Below are 17,104 nucleotides of genomic sequence, written 5' to 3' on the forward strand. Positions count from 1 at the left end.
TCGTTCAGTATTTGGCACAATTTTTTTTTTTTTAATCAGTTTTAATTTCTTGATTGTGTTTAAGAATTTCTGGGCTTATCTTCTGTGCTGCTTTCCATGCTGGCAAAGGGAGCAGTGATGTTTGCTGAGAGGGACTTCGGGAGAACTGCAGGTTCCTGACAGAGGAGGGTAGGATCATGGAGAGCTTGTGTAGGCAACATTTCTAATCCCATCACTGGGTGCTGCAGCCAAACTGTAACATTTGAACGTCTGACCATACAAACTGAACATTTGTAACTGGAGATAGCTGGTTTGTGAAGCACCTGTTGGTCTGATGCATACAATCAACTTTTGACTTTTAAATCCCTGCCACTAGTGGCTTACAGTGCTTTTTCCATTTTCAGATGTTTTTCATCAGTGAGCAAATAATGTGCAGAAGTAGCTGTGGTAACAGGGTTCTGGTGTTTCGTGTGCACACATTTGCATTTGTCTTATAAAACCACAGAATTCCATACAGTAAGGATGAAATCCCTCAAATAAGTATGTTAAATCACACACACACACACACACACAAAGTCACTTGACTGTAAATTTCGAACATTTTAAGACTTTGCCCAACCCAAAGATTTGACAAATTTTTTAATGAGCAAAAGCACAGATTTCATTTAGCAGAAATGGAAGACAGCTTTTGGGGCTGGGGTAGGTTGCTACTTTGCACATTTCAGGGGGCATATGACAAGCTGAGGAGTATCTATTTAAATGTTTAGAGAACTGGTCTTCTAATAACTCATATATAAGCTTCCACTGTTTGGTTCTTTTTAAATATTTTTAAATTCTGATCATTTCAGGTCTTTCTGCCAGTTTTGCAGATTTACAACTGTTTAGTTTTTCATGAACTGGCCATGTTGAGGAAAGCAAATTCCCAAATTAGCTGTGATGGACTGTCAGATTTTTAAAGCTGCAAAAAGACAAAAGCAGTACTAGACATATGGTGGAAGTACAGTAAGACAACATCCATTCCAAGTAATTTACCACAGGCCCACGTAAGTATAATATGAGCTATACTAGTGATGTAAAGCACATTTAGATTTAAGAATCTACTTGCAGTAGACTTTTCAGACTCCTGTGCTCAAGACACCTGTATTTTTAAAGATGCTGCAGTCTTGTAAAGGAAGACTGAAAAGCCCCAGTACCTAACTGGCATGGTCTTCTGCTCCTCAGACACAGCCTGAGAAGAACAGCAGTTGCAGAGCAGTAAGGTGTTTTCTTGTTGCTTTGTGTAGTCTGAATACAAAAAGATACGTGGAGCTTGAGAGGTTTTTTCTTTGTATTGCTTTGGGTTGTTAAGGGTCATGCTTTTGCCCCTTTCTGAAGGAGGAGCAGTGTGCTATTTGCAATGGTATGAAAGTAAGACAGTGGATCAAAGTATCTTTATTGTCTTTTATTGTCTACCTATTAGATATACTGTAATTTTAATAGAGTTGCAAATTCCCAAGTCTGATAAGCAGCTGAATCTGTTTTCTTTTTTTAAAAAAAGTATGTTTTCTGTAGTAGTAGTTTTCTGTATTGTGATGTGAATGAGATCACTGATCAGCAGAGTTTGCTTCATTGCACTTTAAGATGGAAGAGAAAGTGATTCAAATATCGAGGCAATACAAGATACAGTAACTGATGAGAAAGACTGAGTATTGATGTGTGAGAAGCATGAAAATAATAACCCAGGTGCTTAATGTTAACACTGAACTGATTTTTTTAAACTACAAAGACCACTTGGCATGTCAGTTGGATTTGACCATTTTTGGACCAGCAGCATAAGTTGAGAACACAAGCTTGCCTTAACAAGGAGTATGCCTCAAATATGAGGCAGAATGAGTTTCTGGTTTACAGATTTATCACTGGGTGAAGACTTGGAGACAGCAATGGAAGGTAGTTCTGTTCCTCTTTGAAAACCCTGGACATTTTACAAACCACCACTCACTTTTTCTGAGGTTTCATTTTATCTTAGGAAAGCAAACTTTGTAAATAAGTATATCCCAACCTTTTCCTCCTTCCTTTTGGATTTAACTTTTGTTAAGGTTCTTCTCTCAGGAGTTTGAAGCAAGGTTTAATACACTGAAAGAGGGTAATGTCTACTGAAAAGCATGGGTGGCTTGGGTGCTGGGCAAGTTCTACAAAGGGGCAAAGAGGGGGCCCCTTTTGCTGCAGAAAGATGCCTTACTGCACTGTGTGAGGGTGCCAGGTGACAAATCAGTCCTCTAGCTTTAAGACCTTATTCCCTCAATGTCAATCAATAGTGCCACATACTGGGTGGTTTTAAATTGGCTGAGCAGGTGGTTCCCCTGAAAGGAGATGAAGCATGGGCTGCAGTGAAAGCCTTGGCAACTTTGTGAAAGGTAGTTGCAACATCTTACCATTGGAACTGTGAACACTTGGTAATGCCCCCTCCATTTTAAAGAAGGTTAATTTTAAGAGCTTACATATTAGGTATGGTGGGCTAGCAGCATTGCCACCCTTCAGAGTGTGGCTGACCTACGTGAGTTAGTGCCTCCTTCTGCACTTAAGTAATCTTTTTATATGAGGCTAACTTGAAAACACTGGAGACACACCCAGACTCATTTCACTGATTGTCTACTCCTACACAGAATAATGTGTAAGACTCCTGAAGAATTGATTTCAAAATGAAAAAACACTGAGAAACAACTAGGGTCCATTGTACACCCTCAGCTTCAGATGACACAGACGAATTTTAATACGTACCCAACTGGTGAAGAGTTAACACAAATTCTTCACCTTTGTTTATGTAGCCTGCCACACACAGCTACCCACAAACCTTACATTCCAAAGGGCCATTTATAAATTGGTAGCAAAAGCTCAAGTCCAGATGCAGGAACAGCCTTTACAATTTGTCTTGCAAAAGGTGATGAAATGCTTTATATCACAGAATGGCTTAGGTTGGAAGATCTATTCCAACCTCCCTGCCACGGGAGGGATGCCTCTCATCTAGAAGAGGTTGCTCAAAGCCTCATCCAACCTGGCCTTGAACACCTCCAGGAAAGGGGCATCCACAATTTCTCTGGGCAGCCTCTTCCAGAGTCTCGCCACCTTTGTACTGAAGTCTTCCTAAGGTCTAGTCTAAACCTATTCTCCTTCAGTTTAAAACCATTTCCCCTTCTCCTATCAATGGACATTCTGATGAGAAGTTCCTCTCCAACCTTCCTGTAGGTTCCCTTGGAAGGAAGGATCTTGGAAGGCAGCTACAAGATCCCCCTGGAGTCTTTTCTTCAGGCTGAACAATCTCAGCTCTCTCAGCCTCTCCTCGTAGCAGAGGTGCTCCAGCCCCTGGATCGTGTTTGTGGCCATCCTGTGGGCTTGTTGCAACAGGTCTATGTCTGTCTTATGGTGGGGACAACACAACTGGAGGCAGTATTTGAGGTGAGGTCACACAAGAGCAGAGCAGAGGGGAACAATCACCTCATTTGATCTGCTGGCCACACTCTTCTTGATGCATCCTAGGATCTGGTTGGACTTCTGATCTGCACTGCAGGCTCATGTTGAGCTCATCAATCAACACCCCAGGTCCTTCTCTTCAGGGTAAATGTGCTCATATGTTTAATTACAGAAAATGAAATAAAAAACTTTTAAGTTCAGGTAATATTTTATTTTTCACTTATCTCACTTTGTGTATTTCAGTTAAATTCCACATAGTCTGGGGTACAGATGATTTAAGTCTGTATAAATCAAGTTAAGCCAAAGCTGGATAAAAAATATGAAGAGTTCATTTTAAGTTTTAACTACACATTTGAGGTTGGCTTCTGTTTTTTCTTCTTAATTCCAGTTGCTCTGTATTCTTCTCTTTGCTTCAAATACTCCGTTTTGCATTCTTCATAGAATAATGGATCAGAGTAGCTACAAGACAGACAAATACATAAAATAATTTTTCATCTCAGAATATGGAACAGATACTTCTTAACACTCAGAACTGATCTTCCTCTCACATACAAATGAAATTTGCCTGCCTTCAATAATACCTTTTTTTAAAGTAGGTAAGTAGTTAAAATTGTATTTGTAAACTTTAAACACTGAGTTGGTCTGCATTCTCTCATGATATTGTTCTCTCTTGAAGCATAGTCCTTTTCAAGCCTCTCCAGTAAAGCCATGAATAGGAAAGGCAGACAATGGGAATGACACTGGGTACTGCAGTTCACCTAAATAATTTGTAGTTGTGTGCAGTTAGCTTTCTGAGCATGGGAAGCTGCTGGAGTAGACTTATATTTATGCACTCAAGTACTGGAAACAAGTTCAGCTGTATGTCTTGAACACTACACATTTAAATCCTTGATCATTACATTAATTTTTCTCCTAATTTTGAATTTAAGTATAATTCAAACACTGAACATTTTTTTCAGTGGTGTGTATTTGGTTTGGGTGGTGGTGTTTTGTTTTGCTTTTAAAAAAGGCAAAATGGAATACACGGAATTATGGAGAAGTAAAGCTTAGTAACTCCAGCAAGTTCTCAGTGCAGTTAAGGCTGAACTTTTGCCTGGCTGCACATGCTTTTTCATCAGTTCCCAAATATCTGAGAATAAACTGTACTGGTTTAAAGACATTTAACCTTAATCTCTGGTTTAACAGGGCAGGGCATGCATTCTACCACCTATAAACTAACCTCCTTCTCCCCCCCCTCCCAGTCAAAACTCAAAAAATCCCCAGTCCTCACACTGGGGATAAATCAGGACTTCCAAAAGAGTCTTGGACTTTCAATGCACAATGGCATCAAGTTGACCTCTGTAATATCTAACAAATTCCCATTGCTGCTGCTAAGGCTGTTCACAACAGCAGGACACTATCAGGACAAAGATTACATCTTAGAAAAAAACAGTTCAAGAAGCAAAATCAAAACAAAGATATCCTGTTTCACAAACAGGGTATGAAGTTGCTTCTACTGCTCACCTCCATAAGCAATTCAGCAAGGGGAATAGAAGGCTACAAGTTGCCCAGGCTGCAAATTGAGATCAGTCACCATTTAAATCTAGAAGACAATCTTTATAGCCATAGGACAGCTTTACTAAGAAAATAAAATCTTGCCAGGTAGGGCCCTGACCAGAATGTTTTTTCCTAAATTTAAGATACAGTTTTCAGGAAATGCATCAAAGACATTGACTTTGCAGCAAATCTTTCAAGAAAATTTAAGATTTCTACTCACTTCTGGATTAGTATAAGCCACACAACAACAACAAAAAAACCCAAAAAATTCCCTAGGGACTTACTAGCCAACCAGACAATCTTTCAGTGCTGTGTTCTCTTGCCGACACTTCACCACCATAAGAAAACCAGTTTCTTGACAGCATTTAGTAAACGCTGGGGGGGGAGAAAAGACAAAAAAGAAACAACAAAACCCAAATTTAAATTAAAGCTAGAAAAATTACAATTGGTAAAAAGAACCCCATGAGTATTCTATTCCATATAAAAGACACCTCCGAGACCAGGTCTGATTTATTATTATTATTATTATTATTATTATTATTATTATTATTAGCATAACCATAGTTGGCCAGAGCCTCATACTTTTTGTAAGGCCTTTGTCACTTGTTTAGCAACAAGATTTTAATTTGGATTCTCCTCTCGTAACACATTCACACACATCCAGCTGCTGCTAATACCACCACACTTCTGAAGTTCTTGCAGCAAGTCCATGATTCTTTCCATACTGACCACTCAGGGCCATCACAGCAAAACAAAAGGAAACAGTTTCCTCTGCAATGAAAGCTTTTGAAATTACTGAAGCATGTTTGGATTTGAAAATTTAAGAGGGCAGTGATGTTGACAGTAACCATTGTTTCAAAGAAATGCTGCTGGCAGTCACCTCCTCTGAAAGTATGCTTGGGACAGGAGATCAGAAACTGTGAGGTCGTGGTTCTCTCCCAGAGTTTCTAAAAATTTTTCCTCCTGGGAGTGAAAGAAGAAAGCCAACAGCTTATCAGCTGGGAGTGCCAAATTCTACTCATGGCATTGCAGTGCTCCATGAAGTGCTCCTATTTTGGTGTCCTTGGTGTAGTGTCCCGTAGCTCTTCTTCAATACAGAGTTTCTTCAGAGTCCAAATGGCTAACAAGGAGCGTTGCCAACAAAAATACTGATGGTCACCTACGTTTCTGGGATCATGATCTCTGGCATTTAAGACCAAGGGATTATAAAAGGGAAGAGAGACAACGACCTGCCTCCTGCCAAGAGAAACAACCTTGCACCCATTTGCTTAATGAAGTGAAAGTAACCTGGTTAAACTTAAGGACCTTGAGACTTAAAAACAAGTCTGTGAGATACTGGCATATAAATAGCTCTCAGGGCTGAAAGGAAGCAAAGTCATATTTAAGGGTGTAGTTTTTATCTGGGAGTAACTAAAATGGTGTCTCATTGTCACCAACACCCTGTACAGAAGTCACTAAGTAACAGAATACTAAGTAAGAAGTAGCTGTTTTCAAACTGTTTGGTTGTAACTGGTCTGAGTTAGTAATCATTTGTAGTTAACAGATGTAAAAGAAAGATATATAAAAAGAAAGCCAACTGTCCAAGTTCAACTGGTAGCCAGATCAAGAATAAAGTCAGATCTACTGTGTCCCCCTCCAGAGTTCCATTCATTTCCCCTTTTCCTAGGAGTGATTTAACATCCAACAAATTCAGGACATACAGAAATTGTTAGATTCTTGAATATCTTTAGCAAAACAGCTAATCCACTCCATCAAAACTTAATGATGCTACATCACACAAGGGGTAAATCACATTATCTGTACTCAAAGTATGTGTACATTGAGTGTGTTTGCATACATATTCAGTACATGCAGAGTGAGAATCTTATGTCTATAAATATGCTCAATGCATTGCTCTTTTTCTGTTTTGTCCAAAACCTCAAACTTCATGTGCTTACACTACAATCTCCCTTTTTGTAAACAGTGATCAGATGTGTAATGCTTACAGAAAGAACAATTTTTGTATCACTTCTATTATTCAAGCTTACTGTATAGATGTACCTTCTGAAGTCATGCTGAGCATCAAAAAGGCATAAAACACCTTCAGGTTATTGACCAGGTGAAGACACTGGCATGACTGTTAAACATACCAACTGCAGCATAGTCCTGTACCTGTCCTTGTATGTTTTCAACACATTTAGTTGAAATTTCAGATTTGCCTACTAAATAACTATTGATTCTGTATGATCATGTAACTTCCAGTACATCAAAATGTTACATCAACAAGAAAAACAGACATTTATGCCTATAAAAGCAGCAATCCTGTCCTTTGCCTACAGCAGCTGGGCAGTGAAATGGGCATTAAGCAATAGTGGACTTCACTGGAACAAAATCCACCTTCCAGGACACTACTAACAAGACTTAAAGGAGAAGGTGATCCAACAGCTGCAAGCAACCCCTGGGTGAGGCTAATCTGCTTGCCCATATCTGCATTAATTAGCCTTTTGATAAAATAACTGTAAAAAACAAATATTATTTGCTGAAAGCACTGGCAACAATCCTAAGTGTCCTCACACTGCCAAACTTCCACATCTTCCCAAAGCTTTGCAAAGAACTGACACATTCTCTACATTGAACATATTAATGATGAACACCTAAAAAGTACCTTCAGCCCAGCACCTAATGTTACACACTGCTAACACCACCATACACAACGTACCAGACAAAAGTATGCAAAAATTGGGTTTAAATTAACCAGTTAGTCACTAGTTGTGAGGACACTGTAACTTGTACTCAGATATCTATTAATAGCCATACTCAACTTCTAAGATTGTTGGTATGTACTTAACTTTAGACCTAAAATCATCCAAATACACATGCACAACTTTGAGAATGCTGCTAAATAGCTGAAGTTTGCAAAGCCATGTAAGCTCAGAACAATACCAGAAGTGGGCTATCAGATTATCAAAACATTTCTTTTGTTTTTAAAGGTGAATCTGACATTTCTTCTCCTGTTTCCTGGACTGTTTACATTGAATATCTCTACATAAGTGTCTCAGAAAACTCACATTTCTAAAAACATCCTTTCTTTTTCTGGCAAAAAACCAGAAGCCTGTGAAACTATGGTTTGTCTAGTGACCAGTACAACTTCTCCCCTCTACAAGCACTTCCTTAAGTGCTGTGCTGTTGTTTTGGGGGGTGTTTTTTTGTCTGTATTTTGAGTTTGGTTTTGTTTTGTTACTGGTTTTTGTTTTGTTGTGTTTTGTTTTTGTAGCAATCATTCCTCCTGGAAGCTGTGAAGTAAAAAAACCCAAACCACTGAAGACAACAGGAGGTCCCTCGCACTTGTTAGGTCACCAGTCTTGATTAGTTCAAGGTGTGATGTCCCAGTGAACAAAACCTGAACTGCAACTGCAAGCATTCCCCAGCTTCAGAAGGCTGTGCTTGCAGTACTTGGTCAGGCAAAGGGATAAAACTGCTTCCATCCACCTACCTCAATGTTGCTGATGCTAAACAGCAGAGGGAGGAGGAAAGGAGCAGATTAAAACATATTGGGCATCCTCTTATGACCACGTGAAAATCAATATCCCTCTCTCTCCTCTTATTTCCAGTATACTGAAATCCCTTTGGTGGTCACATAAGGACAACAGTGCAAGACCGGTTTAGTTACAAACGTTTAACAGAAACCTTAAAGGAGTCTGGAGACTATTTATTTTAATTATGACCTGTATTGCTCACAACTCCTTCATGAAGCAAAACATCTCAATGTGGAGCAGCACAAAGAGCATTCAGGCTGCTGGTTTGGAGAATTAACTCACAACAGAGCACAATAGCTCCTGATTTAATCACAAACCCTAATCTTGACAACCATCACTCATCCCTCACTCGAGCAATATCTGCATTGTAGACCAAAAACTTCAGGGTGCATAGCAAGATACCATGAAAGGAGGGGATACACAGGATCTGATTACAAACCCATTGCAGTTTAACACTTTAGCAGCTCTGGATGGTAATCAGAACACAGGGAACACGGTCTCGCTCAGATGAATCTGCTTCTTTATGCTGCATGTGATACAAAGAAAAATTGCTCTTTCAGAGCAGAACTGATTCTAGAAACCTTGCCTATCATCAATCTTTACAACTTCAGCAAATGGCTTTCCATGACTTTACAAGCTGACTTTACAAGCTGACGAGCTGATACAATGTTTTCTTTCTCCAGTGTTTTCTTTCTCCTTGCAAGCAGCCAGCTACCGAAACAGAACCTCAGGCAGCGATGAAACAAGATGCAAATTCGGCTGATAAATCCAAGCTAAATAAAATGAGGGCTGGAGCCCGACACAACGGGAGTGAAAATGCCTTGATACAAAGGGGATAAAAAGCTTGCTCTCCACAACACGAACCCTGCTGAAGCTTTGCCAGGACAGCTACATATGTCCATCACTGAATGCTCTATGCACAGATAAGGACAGATTCAGTACTGCGTCAAAGAGCTGCAGGTGCCTACCAGTTACCACGGAAACTGGCTATGGACCCCTCTTTCCCCTCCAGCAGTTATGGTTCATTACATCATATCTGACATAGGTTATCCCCACAGGCTCTTCTCTGTGCCATAGGCTGTGTCTAAGGGGATGCACACTGAGCTAAGGACTCTTCTCGAGGACACAGCTCAGAAATAGTTCACTGATCATCACTAATCTGGGGCCAAGATTTCCTTTTCCCTCTCTCTCTCTCTCTCTCTCTCACACACACAAAGCTCTGCACTTCAGTTGTAAGGCAAATCCCAAATGAGTTCTGGGCACTGAGAATTTTAACTGTCATTACTTTTTTTTGGCCACTATAGCCATACAGAAAATCTCTTAAGTGCTAAAGCAAGCCTGCAGTTTAGTACCTCCTCTTAATCAGCCAAATACATAAGACCAAAGGGTAACTTTGCCAAGATGAAGGTGTGGACAACAGCTGAACAACCACATCTGAATACAGCACAGGTCACTTCTGCCAGTTCTCATCTGCTAAACCATGAAAAGAGGATCTGCCCATGATGGGTAAATTCCTTAGCTTCTGATTTTCAGGGATGGACATAAAAGCTTTGTGGCTGAGGTCTGTGATGAGCCCTTTCACAGACTGAGCCTTCAGCTGAGAGCAGCTCAGGCCCCGGGCATCTCGGGGCAGCTGCTGAGTGTGGTCCCTGACACCTCCAGACCTCCAGGATCCAAGAGCAGTATTTCCCTGGGTCTCTCTATCTCAACTTATCTACTTGAGAAAGCAGGACATGGAAAACAAAAGGAAAACCAGCTGGTTTTGTAGTTCCTGACACATGTCAGGTCACAGAACGACAGGGAAAAAAGAGCTTTTAAAAGCTTTCTAAAATTACTTCTAATGCTGTCTGGACAGGAATATTTTTATTTTTTATGAAACTCAGAGACTTTGTATGGTTGTGTTCAGATACAGAATTATACTAATAATATTGGAGGTATCAAAAATTACTTTTTTTAATGTCTGAATCATCAAGTATACTTGATGGTTAATTAAGAACTGCTTTAAGTTACAGAGCACTCTTTAATTGAGGTTTCTTTAACAATTAGCTGGAAGACTGACACACTAAAGGACTTCGCTTATAAACACCTTTACGATCCACATACATCTTTGCTGGAAAAAAATCAATATCTAGAAAGAATGTTTTTCTTTAGTATTTTTAATAGTTTTTCCCTCCCAACTCTGTTTTATAATTTTACTACAAGACAATAGGAAGCAGATGGAAACTGAAGTGAAACTGAGTAAAAATTCACCTACTTTAGAATAAAGACTGGGCAAATGATTTCCCTGTCTATCCAAGCAGTCAGAGATGCATATGCAATAACCAGCACATTAAAGTGTTGATTTTCAAATTTTAGAAAATCAGATACATTATCAGAAAGCTGGTTACAACAAAGTTGGTGGGGGTCTTCAACAGGTGTCCTGGTACATACACTTCTTAATTAAAAATGGAAACAAATAGCCAGGGTACTGCCCGTTTTCATCACAGAACATACTCACAGATTCAAGAAATCCTTGCTCCTATATGATGAAAATAAAAACTTGTAGGATTTTGACTCAAAAGGGACAAACCAACATCGGGTGCAACACAGAGCCACAGCTCTGCTGCCTAAAGCTTATGTAGCATTAAACCAGACAAGCTGAAATTTAACATTTTTAATCTCAGTGTCTGCAGACCTACAAACAGTGGACAACAAAACCAAAGATTTAAGATGCAGTTGCTCTTCATGTAGCCTGCAACATCCCTCCACCTCCAAGCAGAGGTAGGCTGGTCTCTCTTCACTGTGCTCTATCCAAAATTAAATGGCAGAATCGTTGTGTTGGGCTGCAAAAGTTTCAGTTACATATATAGAGAGGAAAGACTTCATGAAAAAGCAAAACAAAACCAAAAAACCAACAACCTTTAACACCCTGTCCCAAAAATTAAAAACAAAGCAGAAAGTTTTGATGTTTTTGTGATTTAACAAAGGTAAATTAGCAAGCAGGCTGCATCTGTAGGGTATTTTTAAAGGATTCTTGATGGTTTGGGTTTTTTTACTTTAAGTATTTAACAATATTAGACACTTCATTATTTCTTTCTGCAAAAATTAAAGTCTTTCCATGTGCAAAGCAAGAGAAGAATAAAAAGTTCTGGGGACTTAGCTTCAGACAACCAACTGCATGGAAACTGTCTTGATTAGCAATGCCCAGGGATCATTATTTTATTAAGTGTATAAATGGTATGCAGCATGAAGATTATTTCTGAAAGTTCCTTTTTTTCAGATTCAGATTATAACAATAGCAGGCACTTTCATATTGACTCATATTGCAAAGTGTTTTGCAATTCAAATATTAGAACTGTAGTTTTATCAATCATAATTAAATTTCTATTTTGCAGATGTTCTTGTACACAAAATAAATTAAATATTCTCCATTATCAAGACAAATGGATCCTCTCAGGTCTGACTCTACTTTATTTAAAGACTTTACAATTTTACTACTTAAGAGAAAGTCCTACAGAGGTGTTATCTCACCATTTATATTTTCTCAACACTTATGATACTGCTATCACACTCTTAAAATAAAAAAGCTTGTATCATGATCCAGACCAGGCTTGTGTTCTATTCCTCTGCTAAGTTTTTTTTTAATCTTTACACAGAAAAAAAAGAAATAGTTTTGTGAAACAATGCTTGTTTCATGCCATGAGCTCTACCACCAGGTGAAGATGCCCAAGTAACAATGAGGGGCTATGGTGAAAGGAGGAAACAGTTCCCTTTGGCTTGCAAACAATGAAAAAAAATTTTAAATGTGTAAAAAAAACCTAATTAAAATTATTCCAAATATTATCAGCAACATTTTAAGGTGAAGTTATTATGCTTTTAATTTGTATTAAATTGCAATTTGTTAGCTTGTTACTTTGAAGATTTCTCAGTATGCACAGAACAGATTACTGGTGCATTTAATGAGGCAGAGGAAGTAGTAGGATGAACATGAAAAGATTGTTATACATTGTGGAGTACAAGCTATTTGATATTTCCAACACAGTACAAAAGAAAGCTTCTCTGTAGATTGATCATGGTTCAGTTAACATCACTGAATATCTAATACCTCCAACTCAATTAATTCTCACCTGATTAAGATCAGTCTGATATTCAAACTAAATCATCTCTCCAGTCAAGTAGAAATCAATATTTCTGATTTTACTTTTAAATTACAATAACAAATAAAATACATGCATCGTCAGTATGCCAGGAGTAGCTTTCCTATTCTAGTCTACTATGGCATGCATAACACAGCTGATTAAAGAATTATTCTAATTTGAGCAACAATATATATAAGACAGATTAATTTGAATAGAGGGATATAGCATGAAATAATTAAATGCATCTTATATAGGGCAAAGAGAAAATTGACATGAAATAACCTTGGTTCTTTTAAGTGAACCTCTGTTACCAGATCAAATACTTTGTCTCCACAAATATTCATTTGCTGTCACATAAAAATAATAATATCCTCTCCATTTTCCTCAAAAGGCTGCTTCATTTCAGCTTTTGGAACTCCAAAATATTGCTAGGGGAGGGGGGGGGCCGGGGAACACATCTGTCTTAGGGCAGAGGATCAATATGTAGTATCACAACACAGGACTGGGGAGGAGAGAAGATTTCCAGGAATTTTAGGGAACAGATATTTACCATGTTAAAGACCTCTTCTCCTGCCCTGTCTTCTCCAGGGCACTCTGAGCATGGAAAAACATCTTTGTCTTAAAGTATACAAAGCAAACAGAGGATCCTGCAGAAGACTCCAGCATCTCTTGCACTCCAGTGTGAAATGCTGAAAAGTCACTCATCTCGTGATTTGAGAGGTGAACATACAGCAGGAGAAAACTGTCAGGAAAGCAGATAGCACAACATTTCCTAAAACCCAAGAAATTATTTCTCTAAACATACTGCCTTGGGGTAAAGATTACATGTTATCAATATCCTAGAAACAAATCTGGAGACTTTGCTTTTGGGGACATTTACAGAAGAGGTGACTAAATAACATACTGAATCAGACAAAGGGCCCATTTGTCCTGTATGACATCTTAGAAGCCTGTAATAGCTGCTTCAGACAAGGGTGCCACAAAGTCTACATTATGGAAAAACATTTTCTTCCTAACTTCTATCAACTGTAAGCTTGCCTTATGCCTTGAAGCATAAAGTTCTCACATGCCTTCCAAAACCCTTATGATCACTAGCACAGTGGGTCTAAACTGACAAGCCTCCAAGGGCAGAGGAGGAAGAAAGAGGAAAAAAACAGCCCAGGACCATGAAGGCATATGCTAGCTTGAATTCCTTCAACATCTTCACCTTGGATTGCCTAAGTCCTGCTGAAGTCAAAACTACTGTAGTCGTGGTTGTTTCATACCACAGATGCATTCTTCAGGAGCAAGTTTCCAAAATACTGCTGCAAAAGTAAACTCAGAACATCCCTCAGCTGAATGGGGAATGGACCAAAGCAGTAGTGAGGAAAGGCACTCTGCACATACCAGAAACGTTTAGGGGGTTGTTCTTTGCTGGGGGTTGGTTCATTGCAGTGGGTTGGTTTTTTCTTTTCAGAACAAACTAAATGTGCTCTGCAGTCTAAAATTTTCTCCCATTTGGACTGAGAATGGTGGATATTTGTCAGAGGTACATCCAGAAATACATCCAGAAAGGGAAGTACTTCTGTCTGTCCCAATTAACCCACATTTGCCTACAGCAGCCTGTTGGACCTTTTCTTCCTAATTTCACACTGGGCACTAGAAGACAGTGAGTGAAGCTGAAAAGCAGCAAGTTTATGAAAAATTGTTTGGTTAAAGAAAAAAACATGGGGAACACAGACAAGCACAGTAATGTAAGCCAACCCAATCAGCACAACTAACAAAAAATCGCCAAATACTTAAAGTAGGTAACAAAACCAGACCAGATTAAAATAATCACAAAGTTCTAGAAAAAAAAACATACACACACAGTCTTGTGGTACTTTCAGTAGCTCATGGCTCTTAGCTACCATCCTTGGCACCTTAGGATGGCTCAGCTCTCTCCTCATTCTACCTTTCTGTATCAGCACAGCACACATGAGATCTGATAAACATTACTTTTACGGTGAAAGGGGTAGAATGATTCAAGCTAATTTTCAGTTTAATAGGAATTCTGAATGCACATGTAAAACTTTTCTAAGGGAAAATGTTTCCCTAAGTAATTACAGAGACATAAAAGTAGATTCTTTAAAAAAGTATACCTTAAAACGTCAGCTTGTACTTTCCTGACTACTGCTGAATGCTGACAAAATGCTGTGGTAGACACAATTTATTAACAATATCCCTTTAGTCACTAGGACTTCAACAGCAAATGGAGCTTTGGCACAGATGATGTAGCAAAATAGCTACTTGTTAGCTTTAGTTGCAGTGGGCACCAGCTTGACCTGACCTGATCTCCCATCCTGGATTTCCAGACTTCCTGATCTCCCATCCTGGATTTCCAGACTCGTCAGCATTTTTTGTATGCATTTGTGCACATGTGTGTAGATATGTTTTATCCCAAGCACACAGAAATACAGTACACTGACACACTTACCAAGTTCCAGAAACCCATCTCTTTAAGAGCTAAGAGCCAAGTCCTCCTGCCTCTGACTAAGCAAGACACCCATAGCACAGAAGTACAAAGAAGAGGGCTATGTCCTCAGAAGACATGGGAGAAAATAACAAGGGCACAACTATTATGTATAAGGCTTTGCAGTGGCTGGACTTTGTCAGACAAGGCAGATTTAAGTGCTCAAAGATGACAATATGCAGATGACAGTTCAGGCAGATTTGCCAAGAAAAGCAGACCTCCTTCCCATTGAGATTACGAGAAAAAAAAAAAAAAAGAAAAAGAAAAAAATGTAAGCAAAGTAAACACATTGCTGTTAAATGGTTTACTTTGGTAAATCATGAGCCATCTGCTATAGACAGTTGCTCTAGGTATGTTCTTGCAAAGTACAAGCACTGCCTGCTGTACAAGCTTCCAGGTAAAGCACGCCCAGCGACCACAGCCACCTCACTGAACTGCACTGCTTTTAAACAACTGCTTTTTTGCAGACTGACTCGATCTTATCTTCCCCACCCCCTGCAGTAAGTATCCCTGACATCCAGCGTTACCATTCCATGGGCTGGAAGCGGCAGAACTGGAACAAATGCAAGTTCCCCCATGGCCACTGTCTGTCACTGCCTCCTTCCATATAAATAAGTGCATCCAGCTTGAGCTGCACTGAGGAGCCTCGTTTCTGCTTATCCTCCCACCTCCTCCGGGAGCTGCTGAGCCTCTCAGGGACAGCGGAGAAGTTAGCTTAACAGGGGATTAAAAGAAACAACATCCCCCTCCCTCTGTCCCGTAGTGGCTGACTCCTTAGCTGAACTTCAAAGTTAAAAAATAAATAAATAAATAAATAAATCTACTTATAAAACACAGAGATTCCGAGTGGCAGAAATAGCAGTAATGTCCTTCTACCACACGGTGGAGATAGAGCAGATCCTTTATGTAACCCTCGAAGAAGCAATTGCACAGCTATTCCATCATGACACCACCAGTTGTAATTTGGAGCATGTCGCTTCGGGGTTATTTTTTCCCCTCCTCAGTTTAATTTACTGTATTTCCAAAAGTATGCTTTTAACTCAAAGTTCCAATACTGAAGGCTGTCGTTATTATATCTCCCTCCTCTGAACGAAACAAAGCATCCTCTAAAGCAAAAATGAAATGTATTTCAGGGCTCCAGCTGGTGGGTGGGGGTAGGATGGGGGTTACAAATTTCAGGCCTTCTGGGTACTCCAACAAGGCTCCAAAATTAAAGATGAATACACTTTTGCTGTTTTAAAAGAGGAAGTGACTTTCCCTCACAGGACACAATTCATCCTGTGTTCCTTTCCAACCATCATTCCAACATCTCCAAAACAGCTGACCATGTACTTTATCTTAGTTTGCAGTACATGATCAGTCTCTCTCTATTTTTCAAAAATTATTAGCCTTCAGCATGTGCTGGTGTGGAGGTGTGGAAAGAATTCCTGCTGAATGAGGATGTAATTCAGCATTTGTAATGATAAGGGAACCAGAAACACATTTTTTCAGGGAAAAAAAAAAACATTTGTGTTGTGACTATTTTCTGAACTGTATACTGAAGAGTAACTTGACCTTTTGCAATGGTGGCCACAGTGATAAAATATCTCCAGCTACTCTTTCAAAAGAAAGTGCATAGTTGACTATATATTCAGTTAGAATTTCAGACTTCCCCATTCATTTCACAATTTTGAAGAGACGAGTTTTAATGCTGTGACAAGAAAGCATAATACCAAAGCTTAGCAAGATCAGGAAATTTCATAGCCACTGTACAACATTTCTTTTCCACCCTCTGTAAATTTCTTTAAATAAATGACTTTGATAACCATATACCTAAAAAGGACAGAATACCAGACAGCAGATTACTCAGCCACCCTACTCTTCCTGTACCTTTGAAACTGTTGCACAAAAGCTTTTTCAAACAAGGCTCTACAACTCGGTATTTTGCCTGGGTCCTGGGAAACTGCCTCTGAGCTGAGAGCACACTGCATGCTGCCCTGAAGGGAGGATTGGGAAGCATCCCCTTGGTAAGGGGGATG

The 17,104-nt window shown here is 39.3% G+C and overlaps 1 protein-coding gene across 1 annotated transcript in view; it reads right to left on the reverse strand.

Moving 5' to 3' along the window:
• Positions 1–3,615: 3,615 nt before the first annotated feature.
• The window catches only part of CMC1 (C-X9-C motif containing 1), a 41,267-nt gene continuing 27,778 nt past the window's right edge, over positions 3,616–17,104 (reverse strand). Inside the window, exons 3-4 of the mRNA XM_071735460.1 lie at positions 5,247–5,337; positions 3,616–3,885 (exon numbers count right to left, since the gene is read on the reverse strand). Coding sequence (XP_071591561.1) covers positions 3,771–3,885; positions 5,247–5,337 — 206 coding nt within the window. The 3' untranslated portion in view covers positions 3,616–3,770. The remainder of the gene's footprint in view (positions 3,886–5,246; positions 5,338–17,104) is intronic.

The sequence above is a fragment of the Heliangelus exortis genome, chromosome 2, assembly GCF_036169615.1.
Source record: "Heliangelus exortis chromosome 2, bHelExo1.hap1, whole genome shotgun sequence".
Taxonomy (NCBI): Eukaryota; Metazoa; Chordata; class Aves; order Apodiformes; family Trochilidae; genus Heliangelus; species Heliangelus exortis.